At 39.4% G+C, this 23,730-nt stretch overlaps 1 protein-coding gene across 2 annotated transcripts in view; it reads left to right on the top strand.

Moving 5' to 3' along the window:
• The first annotated feature begins 581 nt into the window (after positions 1-581).
• BRF1 (BRF1 general transcription factor IIIB subunit) overlaps positions 582-23,730 on the top strand; it is a 166,747-nt gene continuing 143,598 nt past the window's right edge. For both annotated transcript variants that reach the window (XR_011971825.1, XM_072629827.1), the window contains exon 1: positions 582-1,233. Coding sequence is in view for 1 of the 2 variants with exons in the window: in XM_072629827.1 (XP_072485928.1) it covers positions 1,050-1,233 (184 nt within the window). In the remaining variant the exon portion in view is untranslated. The remainder of the gene's footprint in view (positions 1,234-23,730) is intronic.

Consider the following 23,730-nt stretch of genomic DNA (forward strand, 5'->3'; position numbering starts at 1 on the left):
TGCGGTGAAGAGATTAGAGAGGTCTATTCTGAATCCTTTAGAACTGTGGCGGATCTTTGTGTTGATCAGTTACTAAGCTTTTCCTAGTTGATTATCTTTAAATTTTTGCTGTAACTGTAAATTATTCTCTAAGTTCTCACTTCACTTTGCATCAGTTCATATAAGTCTTCCTGGGTGAAATCATCTCCATTTTTTAGGACACAACAGTATTTCATCACATTCAACAGCCCTAACTTGTTCATAAAGTGCTTTACGTTGCATCAGTTCATGCGGCGCTCAGAACAATCCCATGAAGGTGCTCTGGTCCCCATCGGAGGAGCCGCTCCGCCTGGTTTCCCTTGACATTCCTGCTGTCAGTGTTCTCCAAGGATTTCCTTCTCTGGCTCCGTGTCTGCATCCGCCAGCAGAACGCAAGGCCTCCGAAGGCAGAGTCGGCTTCGCTTCTTGAGGTTCGCAGCTCCCAGCAGCGATGCTGTGGCTCTGCAGAACATCTGAGCCGAGCGCGAGGGAAGAGGAAGAGGAAGAGGAGGAGGAGGAGGAGCAGGACGAGGAAGCGCATCCTCCACCGCCTTCGCCCCGTTAGGTCTCCTCCCCAGAGGCGGGACGCGAGCCAACGGGGCTCCTACTCGCTTACGACGCTAGGCGGCCGACCAGGGCTAGGAGGTGCCGAGAACTCGAGCCGAACCCGGCCGCTTCCCGGCTGAGATCCTAGTTCCTCCCGCCCCTAGCGTCCCGGAGCACGGCCCCACGCAGGCAGCGGCGCCGGCGGTTGGTGACGGTTCCGAGGGCGGTTCGCAGCTCCTCGCAGCGGCCCCTCTGCCTCGGGAGAGGAGAAAGAGAAGGGAGGAGGGAAGGAGGCAGAGGGGGCGGGACCGTTTGGCGCCGGCAGCATCGCGAGAGAAGAAAGAGGCCCAAACGGGACTTGGCTTCCTGGGCTGGAAGAGCTGGGGATCGGCACCGCGGGGCCCTCGGCTGGGGCACCGAGCGCTTACCTGGCCCGGGAGGGACCCGCCTGGGCTGGAGCGGCCGAGGGCCTGGTGGGGGTCACGATGACGGGCCGCGTGTGCCGGAGCTGCGGCGGCACAGACATCGAGCTCGACCCGGGCCGCGGCGATGCGGTCTGCACGGGCTGCGGTTCGGTGCTGGAGGACAACATCATCGTCTCCGAGGTGCAGTTCGTGGAGAACAGCGGCGGCGGCTCCTCCGCGGTGGGGCAGTTCGTCTCTCTGGACGGTGAGGAGCGTGGGGCGTACTGGCCGCAGCTGCCCAGGGGAGGCGGCTGGGACGGAATTTGGTCCGGATTTGACTGAGTTCTGGGGAGCCCGCCTGGCCAGGCCCCTACGGGAGGTGTGGGGCCCTGAGCCCTGAGCCCGGAGGGGCGGGCCCTGGCCTGAACTGACAGGTGGAGCTCCGGGGTCGTTTTCCTTTCTTTTTTTTTCTTTATTTTTTTAGTGGTGGGGAGGGAAGTGTGCGGTGGGTCCGAGAAGGGGTCTGGAAGTGCTAGGAGGGCCTGGGCTTCCTCTGGAGCTGACATGCCCCTGAGGAGAGGTGTCAGAGGAGGGGGAATAACCCCTGAGCTTGCCGAGCATCTGAGTTTTAATCGCGGAGCTGGAGGAGGGACCCTCCCAAAGCAGAGGGAAACCCAGTCCACAGAGAAAGATCACTAGACGGAACCCTAACTGCCGCTGTTGCACCTTAAAGCTTGCAAAGTGCTTATATACGCTATCGCATTTATTCTCAAATAATCTTGTGAGATGGATAACGACAGGAGTTATTATTTTTACCAGGCCCATTTTACAGATGAAGAAAATGAGGTTTAAGTTGAGTCTACTTGCCCACGTTAGAAAGATCACAGATAGCATTTGAACCTAGATTCTTCCAGACACCAGGTCCATAACTGTACTCGTTTTGCTATGCTGTTTTTACATCATTGCTTGACTCACGTGGAGGTAGGCAAAAATCACCTTCCACCAGGAGGCTGTAGAGCAGCATCTAAATACCGGGCAGTTTCTGTGTTCCAGGGTTTAACATTCTAGATAAAAGTAGATTTATGGAAGGGAATAGAGTGGAAACAGAGCCTTAGGCCTTGCTGCCCTTTAGGTTTGTTCAGAAAGAGAAAAAAAGGAAAAGTTATCCTTTTGTCTTCAAATCTTAGCATTACAAATGATCGAGGCCAACCTTTTATTTTACATAGCAGGAAACTAAGGTCCAGAGAGGAATGACTTCACAACCAGTAGTAGAACCAGAACTAGAGTCTAGATCTTATGACTGCTGATCTTACATTTTTGCTACATTGTGCTATCTTAAATAAAAGGCAGTTGAGCAGAAAAATGACAGCAGTTTTCTTGTATTTTTTCTTTTTATCACTTGTAAAATTCTTGAGTTTAATAAGAATTTTAAAAGTCAATGATATACTACAATTTCAAATTTTGTTGTTTTGCTACATGGTGTTTTGGTACAGCAGATACTTCCCAGGGAATAACCAAAGCAAGAATCATCAATAATTATTTTCCCCAAATCACCTAATATGATTAGGACCAATATTATATGCCATTTTACAGTGTTTGTGGTTACTGTATGTTCACAGAAAGGGAGGATGTGTGCTTCCCTCTTTAACTGGATATCGACATTGATTGGTGTACTTGACCTGGATTTTGTTGCTTACCTTAGTTTTGCTTTTTTTTATGAAGTGTTTTTATTTACATTGTTATAGATGTTGATATTGTTCTGTTGAATTTGCTTTTCTCACTCTTCTTACAAAGTCTTCCTGGGTTTAGGATCTTAGACCTAGAACTGGAAGAGAACCCAGAGACCATGTAATAGAAAGGTTTTAACCCGGGGTTCATGGACTCCTGAAAATCTGTTTTAGGGGGTCTGTGAACTTGGATGTGAAAAAAATTATATCTACAGTTTTCACTAAAATTTAAGTATTTTCAGTTATGAATTTAAAAAAATTATTTTATTTCATGAAATATTTCTCAATTAATTACATGTAAATTTTTTTTAAACAATCATTAAAAAAAATTTGGAGTTCCAAATTCTCTCCCTTTCTCCCCCTCTCCTCTGCCCTCCTTGAGAAAGCAAGCCATTTGATTTATATTATACATGTGAGGTCATGCAAAACATTTCCATATTAGCCATATCATGAAAGAAAACAATAAAAATAAAGTTAAAAAATGCTTCCATCTTCATTTAGAGTTCATTCTATTTCTGGAGGTGGATAGCATTTTTCATCATGGTTCCTTTGGAATTGTCTTGGATGAAACAATTCTAAAGCACTTATGATGAAAAATGACATCTATCACCAGAAAAAGAACTGATGGAATCTGAATGCAGATGAAAGCATACTATTTTTTTGCTTTTAAAATTTTTCTTCATTTTTTTTTTTTGGTCTGTTTTCTTTCAATATGACTAACATGGAAATATGTTTTGTATCACTGCACATGTATTTCAAATTGCTTGCCTTCTCAATGGTGAAGGAGAAAGGAGGGAGAGAATTTGGAACTTAAATTTGTTTTAAAATGAATGTTGAAAATTATAAAATAACAAAGCAATTTGCCTTGGATCATTGTCTTGATCAGAGTAGCTGTCTTTCACAGTTGATCATTCTTTCATTATTACTGTTACTGTGTAAAATATTCTTGTTTCTTCTCACTTCACTTTGTATTAGTTCATATAAATCTTCCCAGGTTTTTCTGAAACTTTTATTCTCATCATTTCTTATAACACAATAATATTCCATCACAATCATATACCACAACTTGTTCAACTATTTCCCAGTTAATGGGCATCTAATTCTTTGCCACCACAAAAAGATCTGCTATAAATATTTTTGAACTGTTGGACCTTTTTCTTTCATGTTTTTGGGATAAGACCTAGTACTGGTTTTGCTGGGTCCAAGGATGTGCACAGTTTTGTAATCCTTTGGGCATAGTTCCAAATTGTTCTTCAGAATGGTTGGATTAGTTCATAGCTCCACCAGTAGTGCTTTAGTATCCCAATTTTCCTATATTCCCTTCAGCATTTATCATGGTAGCCAATCTGATAGTCCTGAGGAGGAATCTCTGAGTTGTTTTAATTTGCATTTCTCTAATCAATGGTGATTTAGAACATTTTTTTAATATGACTTTTGATAGCTTTGGACATCTAGGTGATACAGAGGGCCTCATCTTCCTGAGTTCAAATCTGGACTCAGATACTTAGTAGTTATGTAAACCTGGGCAACTCACTTAACCCTTTTTGCTTTAGTTTCCTCATCTGTAACATGAGCTGGAGAAGGAAATGGCAAAACACTCCAGTATCTTTGCCAAGAAAACCGCAAATGAGATTCACAAAGAGTTGGAAAGGACTGAAAACAACTGAACAATGTAATTATTAGCTTTGATTTCTTCTTCTGAAAACTACCTGATCATTTCCTTTGACCATTTATCAACTGGGGAATAACTCTTATTTTTATAAATTTGGCTCACTTCCCTATATATTTGAGAAATGAGGCTTTTATCAGAGAAACTTGCTGTAAAATTTCCCCCCAGTTTCCTGTTTTTCTTCTAATTTTGACTGTATTAGTTTTGTTTGTGCAAAAGCTTTCTAATTTCATATAATCAAAATGATCTATTTTACTTTTTGTAGTCCCCTTTATTTCTTGTTTGGTCATAAGATCTTTCTTGTCACCCATAGATCTGATACATACATTTTTCCATGCTGCCCTGATTTACTTAATGTTATCCTCCTTTGTGGTTGAATCATTTATCTATTTTGACCTTATCTTGGTAAACAGTGTGAGAAGGTGGTCTGTGTCTAGTTTCTACCAAACTGCTTTCCATTTTTTCCAGCAGTTTTTGCCAAATGTTGAGTTCTTACCCCAAGAGCTTGGATCTTTGCATTTATCAAGCACTAGATTGCTGTGGTCAATACTGTGTGTTGTGTACCTAGTCTATTCCACTGATCCACCAGTCATTTCTTAGGTCAATTATGAATTAAAAAAACAAAACAGACTGAGGTGTCCTTAGTCCACCATTGTTTGACCACGACACAAAAATGGTTAAGAACTACTGATATAGTCCTATTCCCTCATCTTACAGATGAGGAAAAGGATTCCTAGTCTAGTCTGACTTCTCATTTTACAGATGAGGAAAAGGAGAAGACCTGGGAAGTTTAAGTGCCTTACACAAGGTTACTAGAGTAATAATGATCAGAGGCAGAGTATGAGCACAGTATACCATTCATTTTGCTTCTAGATTTTGTTGTAATAATGTTGCTATGAATATTTTTTTGCATATAAGCCTTGCTGTCAAATAACTTTCTTGGGATGCAGTCTCATAGTGGGATTTCTGGGTCAAGGGATATAAATAACAAAGTAGCTTTTATTATTTACTTAATTCCAAATTGTTTTCCAAAATAATCTGATCAATTTATAGCTCCACTAGCAGTGGATTGATTAATGTGTCCTGTAGCACTTCTCTACCTTTTAATTTTTCTTATTTCTTATCCTTCAATTCAGTTCAGTTTAAGAGAGCCTGTGCTAGTTTTCTGGGTGTGAAATGATGAGGTCGAAGAGTTATTTTAATTTCCTTAATTCTTATTATTAGGAATTTTTTCAAACAGTTTTTAGGATGACCATTTTGTCTTTTGGATTTCTGAGGTGAAGGAGTGTGAAGTGAAATGAATTTCTGATTGAAATGTCCTCCCCCTTTCAACTTAACCTATCCAAAATTCAATTCAGCAAATATTTTTTAAGTGCTTGACTCCTTCTCTTATTTAAACTTTGTATCTCTTCTCATCTTACCTACTTAAACGCTCTTTTCTAGCTGGATGAAATATCTTTCTCTTCTGCAACTCTTGTTGCATTTTTACCTCAGTGTAGACTCTCATAGGAATTACTTTGTATTATAGTATTATGTAAACATATTATTCACCCAGGTAATTGAACTCCTTGAGGGCAAGAATCAGTAACTGTCTCATTTGTGGCTTTTTGTTTTGTTTTTAGTATTATGCAAGGTGCTCAGTAAATAGTTGCTGAAGGAATATTTGAAACTAAGATATGGTCTCAGTCCTATGACCTTAACCTTGAAATGAAAAAAAAAATAGTAATGTAACAAAAGGAAGACAGCAATGCCACTGAAAAAAATGTCAGCAAAGTTGTTCTGCAGCAGAAGAATGATGAATTTTCTGTTTTATTATCAAGGAGGTGTATTGACCGGTGAAAAGGAATTATTGAAGAACTGAAGTAGGTTTTGAAAGATTTAAGAATGTGAAATATTTGATTTTAGGGTTTCTTATTTTGTTGTGCCTGAGAACCACATATTGTAATGGATGAGAAACCCTTACAATATGTGAGGACGAATATTCTAAGTCTCTAAATTGTCTTTGATTAACTTGTGACTAGGACTGTGCTGGAAAAAAAGTGATGGCTAATCATGATGAAGAGATGAGGGGGGAGGGGAAAATTATAGATAGGAAAATAAGTTAGTGATTATGGCTAAATTAGAGAAATATTTAGGGTCATTCAGAACAAGATATACTTCTGCCCAAGTAGGAATTAATTCTGATGTTCCTATGCCCTTATCACTTATATCTCTTGAGAAATATCCTTTTCTAATCCTTTTTATTAAAAATTCTATCTCAGTTTTTTACCTATAATATTGTGATAGTCTCTTAATTGATTCTTTTTTCTCCCCTTTCAAATCTGTTTTTAAAATGCTGATAAAATACAGCAATTTCCCTAACATACAAAACTGAAAAAGTTACTCTTGATTTTTTTAACTGCCAAGTCAAGTCAATTCTCAATCCTCATTGTTCTTGATCTCCATGCAGTCTTTGATGCTAGTCAATCACTCTCTTCTTCTCTAGGCTTTTAGCACATTACTCTCTCCTAGTTCTTCTCCAGCCTATCTGATCTTCCTTGGCCTTCTCATTGTCCTTTTTTGGATATTTATGCAGGTCATGCTGCTTTTCAGGGCTCTGTCCTTCTCTCTCTTCTGTTCTCCTATGCTGCTTCACTTGGTGATCTCATCAGCTTCTGTGGATTTAATTATCATCTCAATGCTGATGATTCTCAAATCTACCTGTCCTACCCTAACTTCTCTGTTGATTTCTAGGCTAGCATCTCTAGCTACCTGTTAGATATCACAAACATGATGTCCTGTAGACATCAAAAACTCAGCATGTCCCAAACTGAACTGATTGTCTGCCTCCTCAAATCTTCATCCAACCTCCCAGTCCTTCAGACTTGCAACCTAGTGTCATCCTCTATTTCTTACTATCTCTCACTACTCCTATCCAATTCTGTTGCTAAGGCCTGTTGATTTCCCCTTTGCAAAACCTCTCAAATATGCCTCCTCTCTTGTGATGTAGCCAACACCTTGGTACAGGCCCTTATCTCATATGTGAGCCTATTGGTTGGTCTGCCTGCCACAAGTGTTTGTTCTAGTTCATCCTTCATTCAGTCACCAAAATAATTTTCCTAACTCAGGATCTGATCATGTCAATAAGTAAGTACTGAAAAAACTCCAATGGCTACCTAACTTACCCCAGGATCAATTAATCAATCAATGAATAAACATTTGTTAAGTGCCTACTATGTGCCAGGCACTGTGCTGAAGGGTGGTTAGATAGGTAGGAGAAAACCAGGAGAGAGTGGTGTCCCAAAAAACTGGAAAGAAGAGAGTATCAAGGAGGACAGAGAGATCAGCCATGTCAAAGGCAGCAGAAAAGTTAATGAGAAAGATCATCGAGCAAAGGTTATTGGATTTGGCAACTAAGAGATCATTGGTATCTATGGAGAGAGCAGTTGGGAGCCAGATTGTAAGAAGAGAGTTTAAGAGGAGGAAAAATAGAAGCATCTATCGTAGACCATTTTTTCAAGCAGTTTGGCTAAAAAGGGCACAAGAGAAATAGGACAATAGTTAGCAGGGATGGAAAGATGACGTAAATTTTTTTTCAGGATAGGGGAGATGTGGGCATGTTGATAGGCAATAGGACATAAATTTGGGGAAGGAGAGAGAGAGAGAACGAGCAGTTGCAGAGCAGGGATAATGGAGGAGGCAATCTGTTTTGGAGGAGACAACAAGTATGGGAGTTAGCCTTGATAACGACTCTTGATACTGCTCATGATATCAAATGGGTGAAAGAGGAGAAAGTGGCAGACGGTATATGAGTGGTAGGAGAAGGGAAGAGGGGAAAAGAGGGAATTTCTGGCGAATGGCCTAAATTTTTTCTGTAAAACAGGAGGCAAATTTCTCAGCTGAGAGGGTGCAGGGAAGGAGACTCATGGGAGATTTGAGAGCTGCTGTGACGAGTGGGATAGTGAATTAATAAGGAAAGTATAGTAGGATTGCCTAGCAGTAGTGAGGGCTAGTTAAGGTTGTGAAACATAAATTTGTAGTGCACCCAATCAGAAGGGTTGTGTATTTTTTTCCACTTTCATTTACTAGCATGTGTGTAGGCAAAAAAAGCAACAAATGGTGGAAGTAATCCAAGGTTGAACCTTGTATGAGGGTAATGGGTAATATGTAAGGGAGCTAGGGAGTCAAGAAAGGAGGACAGTATAGAGTTGACTTGGTTTACCAAGGAGTCAAGATGGGGAGAAGAGGAGAGAGTGGCTAGTGCAGGGAGATGGTCTGGGAAAGAACTGAAGTGACAAGGATTGGAGGTCATGCTGAAGATGAAGAATAGGGTTACCTAAGGGAAGACAGAAGGAGAGGTAAAAAGCCAGTAGATTTTGTTCTGATAAGAGGATTTCAGAATTCTTGAAGAGGTGGAGATGGTACTTTTGTGGATGGTGGGAAAAAAATCAAGGCTATGACTATATGCGTAGTGGGAGATGAAGAGGTTGAGAAACTGAATGGATAGGATATTTGAGGTAACAACATCAATATGTATTTTGAAGTCTCCTAGTATGAGGGCAGGAGTTTGGGAAGAGAGAAAAATTGTGAGTCAGATACTGAATTTGTCGAGGAAGTGAGGACAGTGGTCTGGTGATCTGTGGACAACAGCTACCAGAATTTTGATTGGGTGGTAGATTGGTTGGTTGGTTGTTGTGCTTCGTCTGCGAAGAGAACCAAAAATTACTCACTATGTTACAGTCAAGTTACAGTGTGTCCAACTGTGTCTGATCAGAGAAATACAAACTTGGAGTGCTATAAATAAGTCGGGCACAGATAGTTCCCATGAACATTTGGGGTGGATTCTCTAAATTTGTGCATCTCGTGTTTCTTTTGAGCTATTTCAGTTCTGCTTTCCTCATAGAACATGGTGCCTTTTTTGATGTGGGTACTTCATGCTGGGCAGTCCTTTGGCAGTGTGTCCTATGTCATGTAGTCAGTTCTAAGGCTCTTTAGAGACCTTGAGAATGTCCTTGTATTGCTTGTGAGTGCTTGCCTTGTGTGAGTTCTCTGTATAATAGTCTTTCAGGCAAGTGTACATTTGGCATTTAAACAAAGTGGCAAGTGGAGAGTTGTGCTCTCTGCAGCAGAGTTTGAAAGCTTGCAGTTTAGTTTGATTTAGTTTGATTTTCAGAATCTTCCGAAGACAGTTCAAGAAGGGATTCAGTTTCCTAGTATGGTGTTGGATTTCATAGGCTTACATTGATGAAGTCAACACAACAGTAAACCTTCAGTTTGGTAGGCAGCCTAATAACCTCTTTTCTTCTACACTTTCCTCTGGATTCTCTCAAACACTGAGCGAGCTCTGGCAATGCATGCATTAAGCTCATCATCTTATGTGCACGTCCCTGGAAGATATACTACCAAGGTAAGTGAACTTATCCATGGCATTCAGGATCTCTCCATTTGCTGTAACCGATGGTTCTATTGTGGATGGTGTGGTGGTGGATAGTGAAGCACCTACATTTTCTTGGTTTTAATTGTTAGGCCAAAATTAGCACAACCAGCAGAAAATCAATCCATACTTTATTACATCTCAGCTTCAGAGGTTGCATTGAGTGCACAGTCATCTGTGAATGAAAAATCATGTACCAGCTCTCCCTCCATCCCTCCACGTTAGTCTTGAGTGTGGTAGATATGAATAGTATGAACCTTAAAGGAAGAGAATTTACTAAGTCATTAAGGAAATGACAGAACTTAGAAGAACAAGGACTATTCCAACTTCCTTGCCTCTACTAGTGAGCCTAGGAATGAGTGAAGGTGCAGCTAGAACTGAAAAGGGTGTCCAGGGAGACTTTGTTATCAGAGGAAATCCAGGCTTCAGTAATAGCTATTAAATGGAAGAAGTGAGAAGAGGAATAGATTTAGGATGAAGGGAAGTTTAATACCTGTGGAACAGCCACTTTGGAGGAAGGGTTGGGTGGAGTTAAGATGAAACTTCGGTTTGGAAGAATAGAGGGGGATGAAGAATTGAGTGATAGGAAATATAGAATGAAGCTTATATTATGATCTGCAGGTGTCAGAGTCACTGGGATTTGAAGAGTATGACCAGGTGTAAGAATGTTCATTACTGAGTGAAGAGCACCACTCCTCTCCCCTTAGACAAATGGTGCAGCAGGTGATGGGAAGCCTAAAGTTGAAGGGAGCACAGTTTGGAGGTTCTCCACATCCCACTTGGGGGATTGGGCTGGTAACAGGAAGTGAACAATGCCTTGTGCTGATACAGATGTAAGTGACTGATGGAAGATGTCTGGCTTGGCTCCTGGCAGCATTTCATCAGGGGATGTTACAATCAGGTGGAAAGGGAAACTCAATGCGTTAGTGTGCCTGAGGTCTGAACTTGTCTCACCTGAGGAAGCTGACTGAGTAAGCTGCAGGAAGTGTTAGACTCCTGTGCTCTTATTACTGACTCTTGTTACTGTGTCCTCATGTAACATTGGTCTGAGGTCTTCAAATACAAAATCCTCTGTTTGACATAAACCCTTTATAACCTAGCTGCCCCTATCTTTTCAATCTTCTTACACCTTATTCCCTGCCACATACTCTTCAGTTCAGTGATACACGTCTTCCTGTTTCCAGAATGAGACACTTGATCCCTCAGTTCCAGGTATTTCTCTGGCTGGCCCCCATAACTAGAATATTCTTCCTCATCATCTCCACTTTCTGATTTCCCTGGCTTCCTTCAAGTACCATATAAAATCCCCCTTCTTTAGGACACTTTCCCAATTCCTCTTAATTCTAGTGCCTTCCCTCTGTTGATTATTTCCTACTTATCCTGTATGGAGGTTGTATTATTATTACTAGTTATCCTGTACATAATTGTTTGCATGTTTTCTCTCTGCTTAGATTATTAGTTCCCTGTGGGCAGGGAAGGTTTTTTGCCTTTCTTTGTATTCCAGCATTTAGAACAGTGACCCACACATAGTAAGAGCTTAAAACCAGTAACCTTCGTTGACTTCCAGTTACCTCTTGAATAAAATCTTAGTTCCTTAATTTGAGGACCTCCAACCTTATTTTACACTATTCTCCTTCTTACAATCTACAGTTTATCCAAACTGTACCTGGTCTTATCTTCTCCCACCACCCTACAGTTCTATATTTTCTAGACTTGAAATGGATTTCCCTTGTATTTTTGCTTGTTGAAATGCTCTCAGTTTAAGACTGCGATCAGAGGTTAGCCCTTCCAGAAGTTTTTTCCCCCTGAAATAGTCTATTTTTAAAGAGTTCTAAGAGTTAAATTCTATTATGTTCTACTTCTCTTCTAATAGAAAACTGATCTAATAGACCTTTCACATGACAGTGTTTCAGATACACTGAGAACAACTATTACATCTTTACTGTCTTCTTTTCTCCTGACTAAACATCCCCAGCTTATTTAGTGGGTCCTAGTATGGCAGAATCTTAAGCCCTTTTCACCATGCTGGTCTTTGTCCTACGTATGTTATCAGGTTTGTCACTGTCTTTCTTACAATGTGTCCAGAACTGAAATTTCAGATACTATTTCTTTGGTCTGGCCAGGGGAGAGTAGAGTGGTGTTCTCATCTCTCTTATTCTGCTCACTATCCTTCTTTTCTTGTAGCCTGTTGTTGAAGAAAAAATATATTAATACTGTGTCATCTGTATTTAGTCACCAGTCTTCCTGAAACATTTTACTTTAAGATTAGTTTGATTTCATGTCATTTCTGACTTGGGGAGATGTCCTCATGCCCTTCAAAGTGTCTCTGCTCCTAGATAACTTTAGGTAATATAGGAATCTAAAATCAACACATGTAATAATAGTTAACATTAATTATACTGGCTAGCATTCAAAATAGTTGAACAACTATATCTCAGTCTCCTTCCTTCTAGACTGCTCTCTTCCAGGAATAAATGGGTTTCCTTCCACATATTTTCTAAATTCTGTAGGTAGTGGCGACAGTACTGCCCTTTAAGTTCTTCCTTTGTAAGGGACCACTTCCAGAATGGGAGGGAGGAGGTTGCCTTTAGATGGAGCTATATCCTGATTAACTATTGGACAGGGAAAGGCAACAAGATGCACTCTCTGTTAAGCTTAGTAGCTAGGTGAATAGGTAGATAGCTTGGTCAATAGTGCCAGACTTGGAGTTATGAAGGAAAGACAAAGGAAGAGAATAAACATTTAGGGATTACTAAGTGCCAGGCTAGACATTTTACAAATATTATCTCATTTGCTACTTATAACAAACCTCGGGAGGGTTTTAGTTGTTATCATTATCCCTATTTTACAATTGAGAAGACTGAGGCAAATATAGGTTAAGTGACTTGTGTAGGATCACACAGTTATTGTCTGAGGCTAGATTTGAACTCAGGTCTTCCTGACTCCAGACTCAGTGGTTTATCTATAGGGTCACCCAGCTACCTAGGAAGATCAGTGTTTGCATCTGGTCTCATACATTTACTAGCTGGGTGACATTGGGCAAGTCACTTAAATGCTGTTTTCTCTCAGTCTCCCTCAACTGTATAAAGTGGGATAATAATAGTACCAATCTCTCAGGGTTCTGAGGAGAAAGTGGAATACTATTTTAAAAGTGAGTAGCACAGTTCCTGGGACATAGTAGTGCTATATAATTGCTAGCTATCTTAATGACCATGATTATTATTATTATTAGCTCCTAGGATTGTTGTGAGGATCAAATGAGATGACATTTATATCATTTGTAAAGTGTTTTTCAAACCTTAAAGTGCTATATAAAATTCTTTCCATCATCACTGTCACCACCATCGTCATCGTCAATAAGCTTTTGATTATTACTCTTTATTCATTTTTCTAACGAAGGGCCCTTTTTCCTTTTATCCTGGTCTATTATACCTTCAAACTGGGAGGTAAGGAAAGAGCTTTTTATAAGGCCAGTTTTACAACTAAGCTTTTTACTTATAAATATGCTTCTAACTATGATTGAGTTGATTTTGGGGGGGGGGGGTGTCACCACATTACATTGTTGATTTGTATTGTATTGTATTATATTTCACTAAAACTCCCTCGTCCTATACTTGTACCTAAGTATCAGATTTTATATTTATCTCTATGAACTTTCATTCATCTGAAGAGGACCCATTTTACTTCCTAGATTAGGCTCACCAACTGTCTAGGGACTGTGTAATTTTTCATTTTTTGCCTCCACAGCCTGGCCTTGCCCATGTAGATGTTTAATAACTCTTGCATTGAATGGGGTAACTCATTTGTAATTGAAAAAATATCAGGAGTTAAGAGAACTCTGGTTTTGGATCCTGCTTGTGTGATCATGCACAAGATCATGCGCAAGACTTATATGAGTATCAGTAAAATGAGGATAATGATAATGCCACTTTGCTGGATTGCTATGGGGTAATATAGGGTAAAGTGCTTTGCAAATGGTAAAACAGTGTGTGGTGGGTGGAGTCAAGAAATGGACATTCCCCTCCAAGCAACTTTAAGATAATGCCTCAAATCAAATTCTGGAGCAACAGAGCCAATAAAAGGTTGGGGTGAGATATTTTTCCAGCCCAAGACAACCTAGGAGATCGGAAGAAGAAATATGTGATGCTGGGTTAGGGACTGGCCTGGAGCCCATTTAATACCAACTGTGAGCACTGGAGGCAGCTGCAGTAGCAACTGAAGCTTTGAGAACCCTCAGCCCAAGAGTGATAAGGTGATTGGACAACTGGTCATAAAGATATTACAGGGAACCCCTGTGCTAGCACTGGGTATAAGACAGAGTGCTTTTTGGCAACTTTGTTATCCATTACCCATTTCTGGGTAACAGTTGAAGGGCAGAGAGGAACACTATGAATTGATATCCAGACACTCAAAAGAGGCAAAGTAAAATATAGAGTGTTATTGATTGATAGACCTTGCTCTTGACCCGTTAGGAGGGCCACAAATTAGCACAGGTAGTCACAAGTTACTCAAGGCAAGGGTCATCTCCACTAAATGGTCAATAAGATCGGCCCCTTCTCATGTTAGTCAAGAGGGTAGTCTGGAGATACAAAAATAAATTTGGGAACTTTCCATATCATGTCAAGGTAACTCACTCATTCTGTGTTTGGTCATGCATTCACCACCCAAAAGAATGGAATCAGCATTCTTGTGGTTAGACAAGTGAACTCTATAACAGGTTAGTGAATATTGAATAGTGAGCTTATACCTTATAGTTTAAAGTTTGAGGCCTGTTATAAGAAAGAATATATGCTAATTATCCCTAGATATATGTAAAATATTTATTAATATATGTAATTTTTGTATTAATACTAGTTTAGCTAGATATCCTAAATGTATATTACTAGATGAATATATATCACTAATAGTTAATAATTAATCACTAATAATTGCTAAGTCATTCTGGAATCACCCTGAATTGATGAGTACTAATTGGAATAAAACAGAAGTCAAACACATCATTTCTCAGTAGACAGAAGGCACAGGATTAAAGTCATTATATTGGAGTGATCTTAAAAAAAATTGAATGGGCAAGAAAGAAGGATGTACTGGGAGAAAAGCAAAGAGAGAAGAATGAGGAAATTATCTCACATGAATAAAGATACACAAGGAAGAGTTTTTTCTATTGAAGGGAAAATGGGGTGGGCAATGCTTGAATCTCACTTTCAGCTGAATTGGTGCAAAGAGGCAAGAATATGTGTGTGTGTGTGTGTGTGTGTGTGTGTGTGTGTGTGTGTGTGTGTGTGTGTATGTGTGTATATGAGGAAGGCTGTGGTCAGAAACAAAACAGACTTTTGAGCAGGACAACAGGGCTAATACGAAATACGTTTGGTATGACTTTACATGTCTAATTGATATTAGATTGCTTGCCTTCTCAATGGATGGGGTAGGAGTGGGATGGAGGAAGAAAATTTGGAGCTCAAAATTTAAAATAATGAATGGTAAAAATAAGTTGATAAATGAAAACCCCCAAATACCTATTAAAATTAAAGCACCGTATATATGAATGTTGTGTTTTTATTGTTATCATCATTGCAACCAAGTTGATTCATTTAGCCAACATTTTTTGAAGGCCTTTTTTGTACATTGAAAACCCTGTGCCAGGGGCTAGGAAGAAGTATGATAGAGGTTTTCTGACCTCAAAGGACTGACACTCTAGTTGGGTAGAAAAAGATGCAAATGTATTAAAAATTGAATGATAAGGGGAGAGTTGGATTACACCTTGGAGGTCACTTAATACAAACTTACTTGGTAGGCATCTCTACCATTCCAATCAGTTGGCTTTATTATTTTCTTGTTCTTCTTTTGAACGTACTTAGAAAAGAAGAAAAGCTTGACCTTGATTGATGCTTCCTTGTTCTTGTGATAATTTTCTTTGTATATGGAAGTAGCCCTTAATTTTAGAGCTGTGATTTGAGGTGGGGGGAGGGGAGAAAGAGGCTCAATTTTTTTTTTTTTTTGACACTAGATGGTTAACACATATAATGGTAAACCTTGGATTGAATAAATAAAGGCTGTGAAGAGGGTAAAATTAGGTAAGTGTAGAATGTGGCATGTGGAAGAAGAATTGGTAGCATTAAAAAAAAATAGGGATTGCTTTAAATAGTTAAGTGCCATGTGACTGTTAGAAAACATTATATGTAGGCTAGAGGAAATAGTACTTGAACTGGATCTGGAAAAAAAGGAGAAACAATATTATGCTATGAGTAGCTCAAGCAAAAGCAGGGAAGAAGGAATGAATGCACATGTGTGTTCTACAGACAGTTAATTTAGGAGGAGGCATGGTTTAGTGCAGCAGTTCTCAAACTCTCTGGATTCAGAATTTCTTTACACTCTTAAAAACTGAGCAACCTCACCCAACCTCTCCCCCCTCTCCCCCCTCAAGCTTTTGTTATATGAGTTATATCCAGGAATATACTGGTAAAAATCTAACTGGCTTTTGGGGGAAAAAAAGTGTAGCTGGAAAACCTTTAAGTTTAATATGCATTACCAACATTTCTTCCATCACTTTCTTCAGTCTAGTCAATCAGTAAAACAAGTCAAGCCTTGATTTGTAGCTTTGCCATTTTCTGAGGTATAAATGTTCACATTGAAATTTTAACAATTGATTCTTGCTAATTAGCATTTTAAAGCTCTTTACAAACTAATTCCAACTTACCTTTTCAGACTTATTGCATATTACTTCCCTTCACTGATTCTGTATTCTAGCCAGGTGGTTACTCTCAAATGATTAGTCTCCAGGTTCAGGGCTGGGCTGATAGGTCATGTCATGTGGGGTGAAAATTGAGAGGCAGAATATCATAATTGATAGGGTTTGCCAGGTTTGGAGTCAGAAATATCTGGGTTCATAATTACAATTCTGACACTAGCTTTGTGACCATGAGCAAGTCACTGAATCTCTCTGAATCTTTGTTTCCTCATCTGTAAAATAGGGATAATAGTATTTCACAGGATTGAAACAATGTATGCCAAGAGATTGTTGTTTTTTCATTTTCAGTTGTATCTGACTCTGTGATCCCATTTAAGGTTTTCTTGGCAGAGATACTGGAATGGTTTACCATTTCCTTCTCCAGCTCATTTTACAGATGAGGAAACTGAGGCAAAGGGCATAAGTTATTTGCCCAGGGTCACACAGCTAATGTGAGTGTCTGAGGACAGATTTAAATTCAAGAAGATGAGTCTTCTGACTTCAGACCTGGCCCTCTATCCACTGTGCCACCTAGCTGTCTGTCAAGTGATTAGTAAATCTTAAAAAGCCTATGTAAGAATCAGGTTATTTGCTATTTTATTTAGATTCTAAAAAATCTTGATAGATAAAGAATCTAGAATGGGAAATGTTTTATGTACTCTTCTTTCAGTTGAGGGTAAGCCACTCATTACTGGAAGAGATAAGTGCTTTGGCTATGACCTCATGGGACAGACACCCTTTTTGGAGTCATTTCCCTGAGAAAAATTAGCCATGCTTGAGGAAATTGTAGATTGGGAATGTGTTGGAGAGAACAGAGTTAGACAAATAGAGAATACTGTTAGTCAAGCTAAATTCTTTTTAGTACTTTATAAAAGTCCAGTTCACAGTTAATTTTCCTGATTAACTCTGTGCTATGATCATCATTCTTAGAATCTTCTCAATGCTGTATTCACCTTTCTCACACTTGCTGCTTTGGAATTGATCCTAGTTGTTTACTAATTCATTGGGGACAAGTACCACCTCTTCTTTTTCTGTTCTGTTTACTGTACTTAGTCCATTGTGTGTGTAGTAGCAGTAGTAGTAGTAGTAGTAGTAAAAGATATTTGGTGTAAATGGTGGAATTAACTTATTTACAAGTCTCATATACACAGAATAATGATTTGACTGATTGTTCCAATACCCATGTATTCCACATCCATGTTCATGACCTCTGAGATTCCTTTATCTGATCATAATCTGTTGTGTCATTCCACTGCTCTCTCTGCCTTGCAACTCCAAACCTTGTTTTTCATCCTTATCATGCCCTTCAGTTCCAGCACCCCTCAGTTCTTTCCAAGGCCATGACCCCTACAACTCTGTCTTCCCTTCCAGTTCAACATTACTCTTTCTTTTTCTCTGGAGTCCCTTGCCTCTTTATCTGGTAGAAGATTTCTTTTCCAAAATACTATTTTGGATTATTTATCCAGCCCCTTTGCTCCTACCCAAATATTATTGCATAAAAAAACGAGAAAATCACAGAACCCTGCTGACTGGATCCATTGCAAGTTTTTGCTAAATAATCTCATCTAGAGTCTTGTTGGGACAAGGCAATAATTTTACATCTCCCTCAAGTGATACCAGTATTCCCCTTAACCACAGTGACTTTTCCAAATTTTTCCATCCCTTTTCAAACCTCCCGGTGTTCCTCCTCCCAACACCTTCTCACCTAAGAATACCTCATATTTCATTGAAAAATTGAGGCCATTTTCTGAGAGTATCATCTACTACACTTTTCTTCATTCAGATGCTTTCTGCCATGACCTCCTCCACTTGTGTTTCATATGAATAGATGGCCCTTCTTGCCAAGGTAAACCCCTCTACGTGTACAAGTGATCCCATTCTCTCCTATTTTCTGCAGATTTTCCCATCTTCCCTACTCATAAATTTTAATCACTCACTCTCTCTCAGTTAGCTCCATCTTTCACTGATACAAACACATCCATGTCTCCCTCATCTCTGAAAACCCTCACTTGATAGGTTGTTCCCCGCTTGTGATCATTTTCTCTCTCTCTTCTTTTTTTGTGGCTAAATGCCTTGAGATGCTGGGCCTCCACATCCTTTCCTCCTTTCTTACTTTCTGCAGTCTAGTTTCTCGTCTTATTCAAATGAAACTGTTCTCTCCAAAATCACAATGGTCATTGCTTAATCATCATCTTTCTTTACCTCTTTGTAACCTTTGAAACTGTCAGTCACCCTCTTCTTGATACTGTCTTCTCTAGGTTTTCATGACACTGCTTATCTCATTCTACCTGTTTTGACTGCTGGATATTTGCTCTTGTCTAGTAGTACCTCTTTCATTACCCATGCTCTCTTAGATGATCATAGACAGTAGTTTACCAGTCTGGTTTGTTAAATCTTTCAGTGCCTGAATTGAAATTCAACTGTACTTGTTGTCTTGGATGCCTTTCTCCAGGTCCTCCTTCTCTAACCCCCCCCTTCTCTTCCTCCAAGAAATTTGTGTCATATTGGTCATGTGTAAAAATGTATGTCATATTCTTCACCCCATTATTTTTACACCGAAAGTTGGGAGTCATACTTAGCCATAAATCTTCTAGAATGATAATTGACTGATGATCATTACCTGGATCAGAGTACTTAAGACTTTTAAAGCTTTGTTTTCTTCTTTTATAATGTTGTCAGAGTCATTGTGTAAATAGTTTCCTGCTTCTGCTCACTTCTCTGCATAAGTTTATTCATGTCTTCCAAGGTTTCTCTCAATTTTTCGTTTTTATCATTTCATGTGGCTCAATAGGATTCCATTATATTCATATAATCATAATTTATTCAGCAGCTCTTCTATTAATGGGCATGCCTTTGGTTCTAGTTTTTTACTACAACAAAAGGGCTGTTAAAAATATTTTTGTGGTGGTAGAGTCAAGATGGCGGAAAAGAAGGACAGACCTGTAAAAATGCTCCCCCATAGCCCACAAAATACCTATAAAAAATGACATTAAACAAATTCTAGAGCAACAAAAGCCACAAGACAACAGAGTGAAAGAGATTTCCAGCCCAAGACATCCTGGAAGGTCGACAGGAATGATCTATTGCACTGGGCTCAGAGCAGAGCTCAGCTCAGCCTTGGCTGCACGGCATGGCAGGGACAGGACTAGAGCAGACCTCAGGGGGCGGAATCCCCAGCAACAGCTGCAGTTCCCAGATTGCTCAACCCACAAACACCAAAGACAGCTTCAGAGGTCAGTGAGAAAACTCTTTGACCTGGGTGAGAAGGAATGTGGTCTGGCTCTGCTGGCAGCAGCCACTGCAGCGTCCATTTTTGGAGTCCTCTGCCTAAAGGCCCTGGGGGAATTGAGCTGCCGATCTGCATCTCAGCCCTGAGTGATGGTCGTGGGGTGAAGAGGAGTGTTGGCTGGCGTGGTAGAGCTGGAGGTGGTTGTGGAGAGAGAATTCTACTCACAGATCCTGGGCAGAAAAGTTTTTGGTTGCTTCCAGACCAGTGCGCAGGCCAGGAGAGGAGTAAATTCCTCTCTTTTGATTGGGCCACCCTGGAGGAACTGAGAACTTACAGGTCCCTCGAGTATACCCTCCTCTTGAGAAAGGACTCAAAAGTCAAGTAACTGGCTGGGAAAATGCCCAAAAAAGGGGGGAAAAATAAGACTATAGAAGGTTACTTTCTTGGTGAACAGGTATTTTCTGTCATCCTTTTGGATGAGGAAGAACAATGCATACCATTAGAGGAAGACATAGAAGTCAAGACTTCTACATCCAAACCCTGCAAAATAAATATGAAATTGTCTCAGGCCATGGAAGAGCTCAAAAAGGATTTTGAAAATCAAGTAAGAGAGGTGGAGGAAAAATTGGAAGAGAAATGAGAGAGATGCAAGAAAATCATGAAAAGTAAGTCAACAGATTGCTAAAGGAGACCAAAAAAATGCTGAATAAAACAACACCTTTAAAAATAAACTAACCCAAATGGCAAAAGAGGTCCAAAAAGCCAATGAAGAGAAGAATACTTTAAAAGGCAGAATTAGCCAAATGGGAAAGGAGGTTCAAAAGGTCACTGAAGAAAATAGTTCTTTAAAAATTAGAGTGGAGCAGATGGAAGCTAATGACTTTATGAGAAACCAAGAAATTACAAGACAAAACCAAAAGAATGAAAAAATAGAAGACAGTGTGAAATATCTCATTGGAAAAGCAACTGACCTGGAAAATAGATCCAGAAGAGGCAATTAAAAAATTATGGGACTACTTGAAAGCCATGATAAAAAAAAAAGAGCCTAGACATCATCATTCATGAAATTATCAAGGAAAATTGCCCTGATATTCTACAGCCAGGGGGCAAAATAAATATTGAAAGAATCCACTGATCACCTCCTAAAAGAGATCCAAAAAAAGAAACTCCTAGGAACATTGTGGCCAAATTCCAGAGTTCCCAGGTCAAGGAGAAAATATTGCAAGCAGCCAGAAAGAAACAATTTGAGTATTGTGAAAATATAATCAGGATAATACAAGATCTAGCAGCTTCTACATTAAAGGATTGAAGGTCTTGGAATATGATATTCCAGAAGTCAAAGGAATTAGGATTAAAACCAAGAATCACCTACCCAGCAAAACTGAGTGTAATATTTCAGGGGAGAAAATGGTAATTCAGTGAAATAGAGGACTTTCAAGCATTCTTGATGAAAAGACCAGAGATGAATGGAAAATTTGACTTTCAAACACGAGAATCAAGAGAAGTAAGAGAAGGTAAACAGGAAAGAGAAATCATAAGGGACTTACTAAAGTTGAACTGTTTATGTTCCTACATGGAAAGATCATATTTGTAACTCTTGAAAGTTGGAGGGATTACACACACACACACAGAGTGCACAGGGTGAATTGAATAGGAAGTGATGATAATCTAAAAAAATAAAATTAAGGGGTGAGAGATGAATTTATTGGGAGGAGAAAGGGAGAAATGGAGTGAGGCAAATTATTTCTCATAAAAGAGGCAAGAAAAAGCTTTTTCAGTGGGGATGGAAAAGGGGGGAGGTGAGAGGGAAAAAGTGAAGCTTACCCTCATCACATTTGGCTTCAGGAGGGAATAACATGCACACTCAATTTGATATGAAAATCTGACTTACACTTTAGGAAAGTAGGGGAGAAGGGGATAAGTGGGGTGGGGAGGATGATAAAAGGGAAGGCAGATGGGAGGAGGGAGTAATTAGAAGTAAACACTTTTGGGGAGGGACAAAGTCAAAAGAGAGAATAGAATAAATGGAGGGCGGAATAGGATGGAGGGAAATATAGTTAGTCTTTCATAACATGACTATTATGGAAATCTTTTGCAAAGCTACATATATATAGCCTACATTGAATTGCTTACCTTCTTAGTGGGGATGGGTGGGGAGGGAGGAAGGGAGAGATGCTGGAACTCAGAGTTTTAGGAATGAATGTTGAGAGCTGTTTTCACATGCAACTGGGTAATAAGAAATACAGGTAGTGGGGCATAGAAATCTATCTTGCCCTACAAGAAAAGAGAGTAGATGGGAATAAGGGAAGGGGGAGAGGTGTGATAGAAGGGAGGGCAGATTGGGGAAAGGGGTAATCAGAATGCACGAGATGTGGAGAAAATTTGGAACTCAAAATTTTGTGGAAATGAATGTTGAAAGCTAAAAATAAGTAAATAAACATTAAATTTTTTTTTTTTACCTTTGAGTCTTTCCCTTCTATCTTTGCTCTCTAAAGGATATGTGCCTAGCATTGGCATTACCTCTATATTTGCCTTATAAAACACTTTCTATGACCCTTGAAGACATTCAGATTCTGGTGCAACACTTAAATCGAATCCTTGTATTAGACTACAAACAGTTTATTATTTCATCTTTTCCTATTGCTCAAATGTGTTTACCTTTCTAGGTTTCTTTTGGTTCTTATATTTGTCTTTTAGTGGAAAGTATTCTAGATTTGAAGTTAAAGGTCCCATGGATCTAGATTCAAATTCTCACTCTTTTATTTCTGCCTATTAGATTTTGGGCACATCACCAAATCTCTCTTTTTTTTCTTTCTCTGAAAAAAAAAAAGGTTGCATTATATGGTCTCTGAGGGTCTCTTCCAGCTCTAAATCTATGATAATCCTGTGAAAGTTTCTACTCAGCTCTGATCTTTTTTTATCAGTAATTAATTGTCCTACATTACATTAAGGCTCTATTTTGTTTTCCACTTGACTTTCCATTAATTTTCCATTAGATTGTACTTCATCTTGCAGGATAAGTTATCATTGATTTTAGCTTTTATCTTTTTTGCTTTTTAGAATATCATATTGCAAGATATTGTCTCCTTTAAAGTAGTTGCTGCCAGGTCTTGTGTCATTCTGATGTAGTTTTCTTAGTGATTGCTTTCTTTCTTTCTGACTGCTTGCAGTTATTTTTTCTTTGACCTAGGATTTTTGTATTTTGTCTCTGAAACTTCTGGGAGTTTTCTATGTGGGGATTCTTTCAGGAGACAATGGTTGTATTTTTCCTGTTTTTACCCATCCTTGAAGGTAGAAGGAAAGTGGAAAGGGATTTTAGGTAGAGATAGTGATATTGTGTAGTGGAGTGGAAATGTTGGATTTGGAGTCCGACACTCTGGGTAGAAGGAAATAGCAAAGCACTACAGTAACTTTGCCAAGAAAACCCCAACGACTCATGAATAGTCAGACATGACTGAAATGACTAAACAACAATGGAAGGATATGAATCCATGAATTTTTATTACATACAGTGTTTTGGAGGCAGCTAGTGGCACAGTGGCTACAGTGCCAGGCCTGAAGTCAAGAAGACTCATCTTTTTTTTTCTTTCTTTCTTTTTTTTTTTTTTTACATTTTCTTGTATCTAAATTTATTTATTTAACTTTTAACATTCATTTTCACAAAATTTTGGGTTCCAAATTTTCTCCCCATTTATCCCCTCCCCCCACCCCAAAACACCAAGCATTCTAATTGCCCCTATCACCAATCTGCCTTCTCTTCTAACATCCCTCCCTTCCTTTGTCCCCATCTTCTCTTTTGTCCTGTAGGGCCAGATAATTTTCTATACCCCATTACCTGTATTTCTTATTTCCTAGTACCAAGAACAATACTCGACAGTTATTCCTAAAACTTTGACTTCAACTTCTCTTCATCCTTCCCTCCCCACCCATTCCCTTTGAGAAGGCAAGCAATTCAATATAGCTCATATCTGTGTAGTTTGCAAATGACTTCCATAAT

Source organism: Notamacropus eugenii, chromosome 1 (genome assembly GCF_028372415.1).
Source record: "Notamacropus eugenii isolate mMacEug1 chromosome 1, mMacEug1.pri_v2, whole genome shotgun sequence".
NCBI lineage: Eukaryota > Metazoa > Chordata > Mammalia > Diprotodontia > Macropodidae > Notamacropus > Notamacropus eugenii.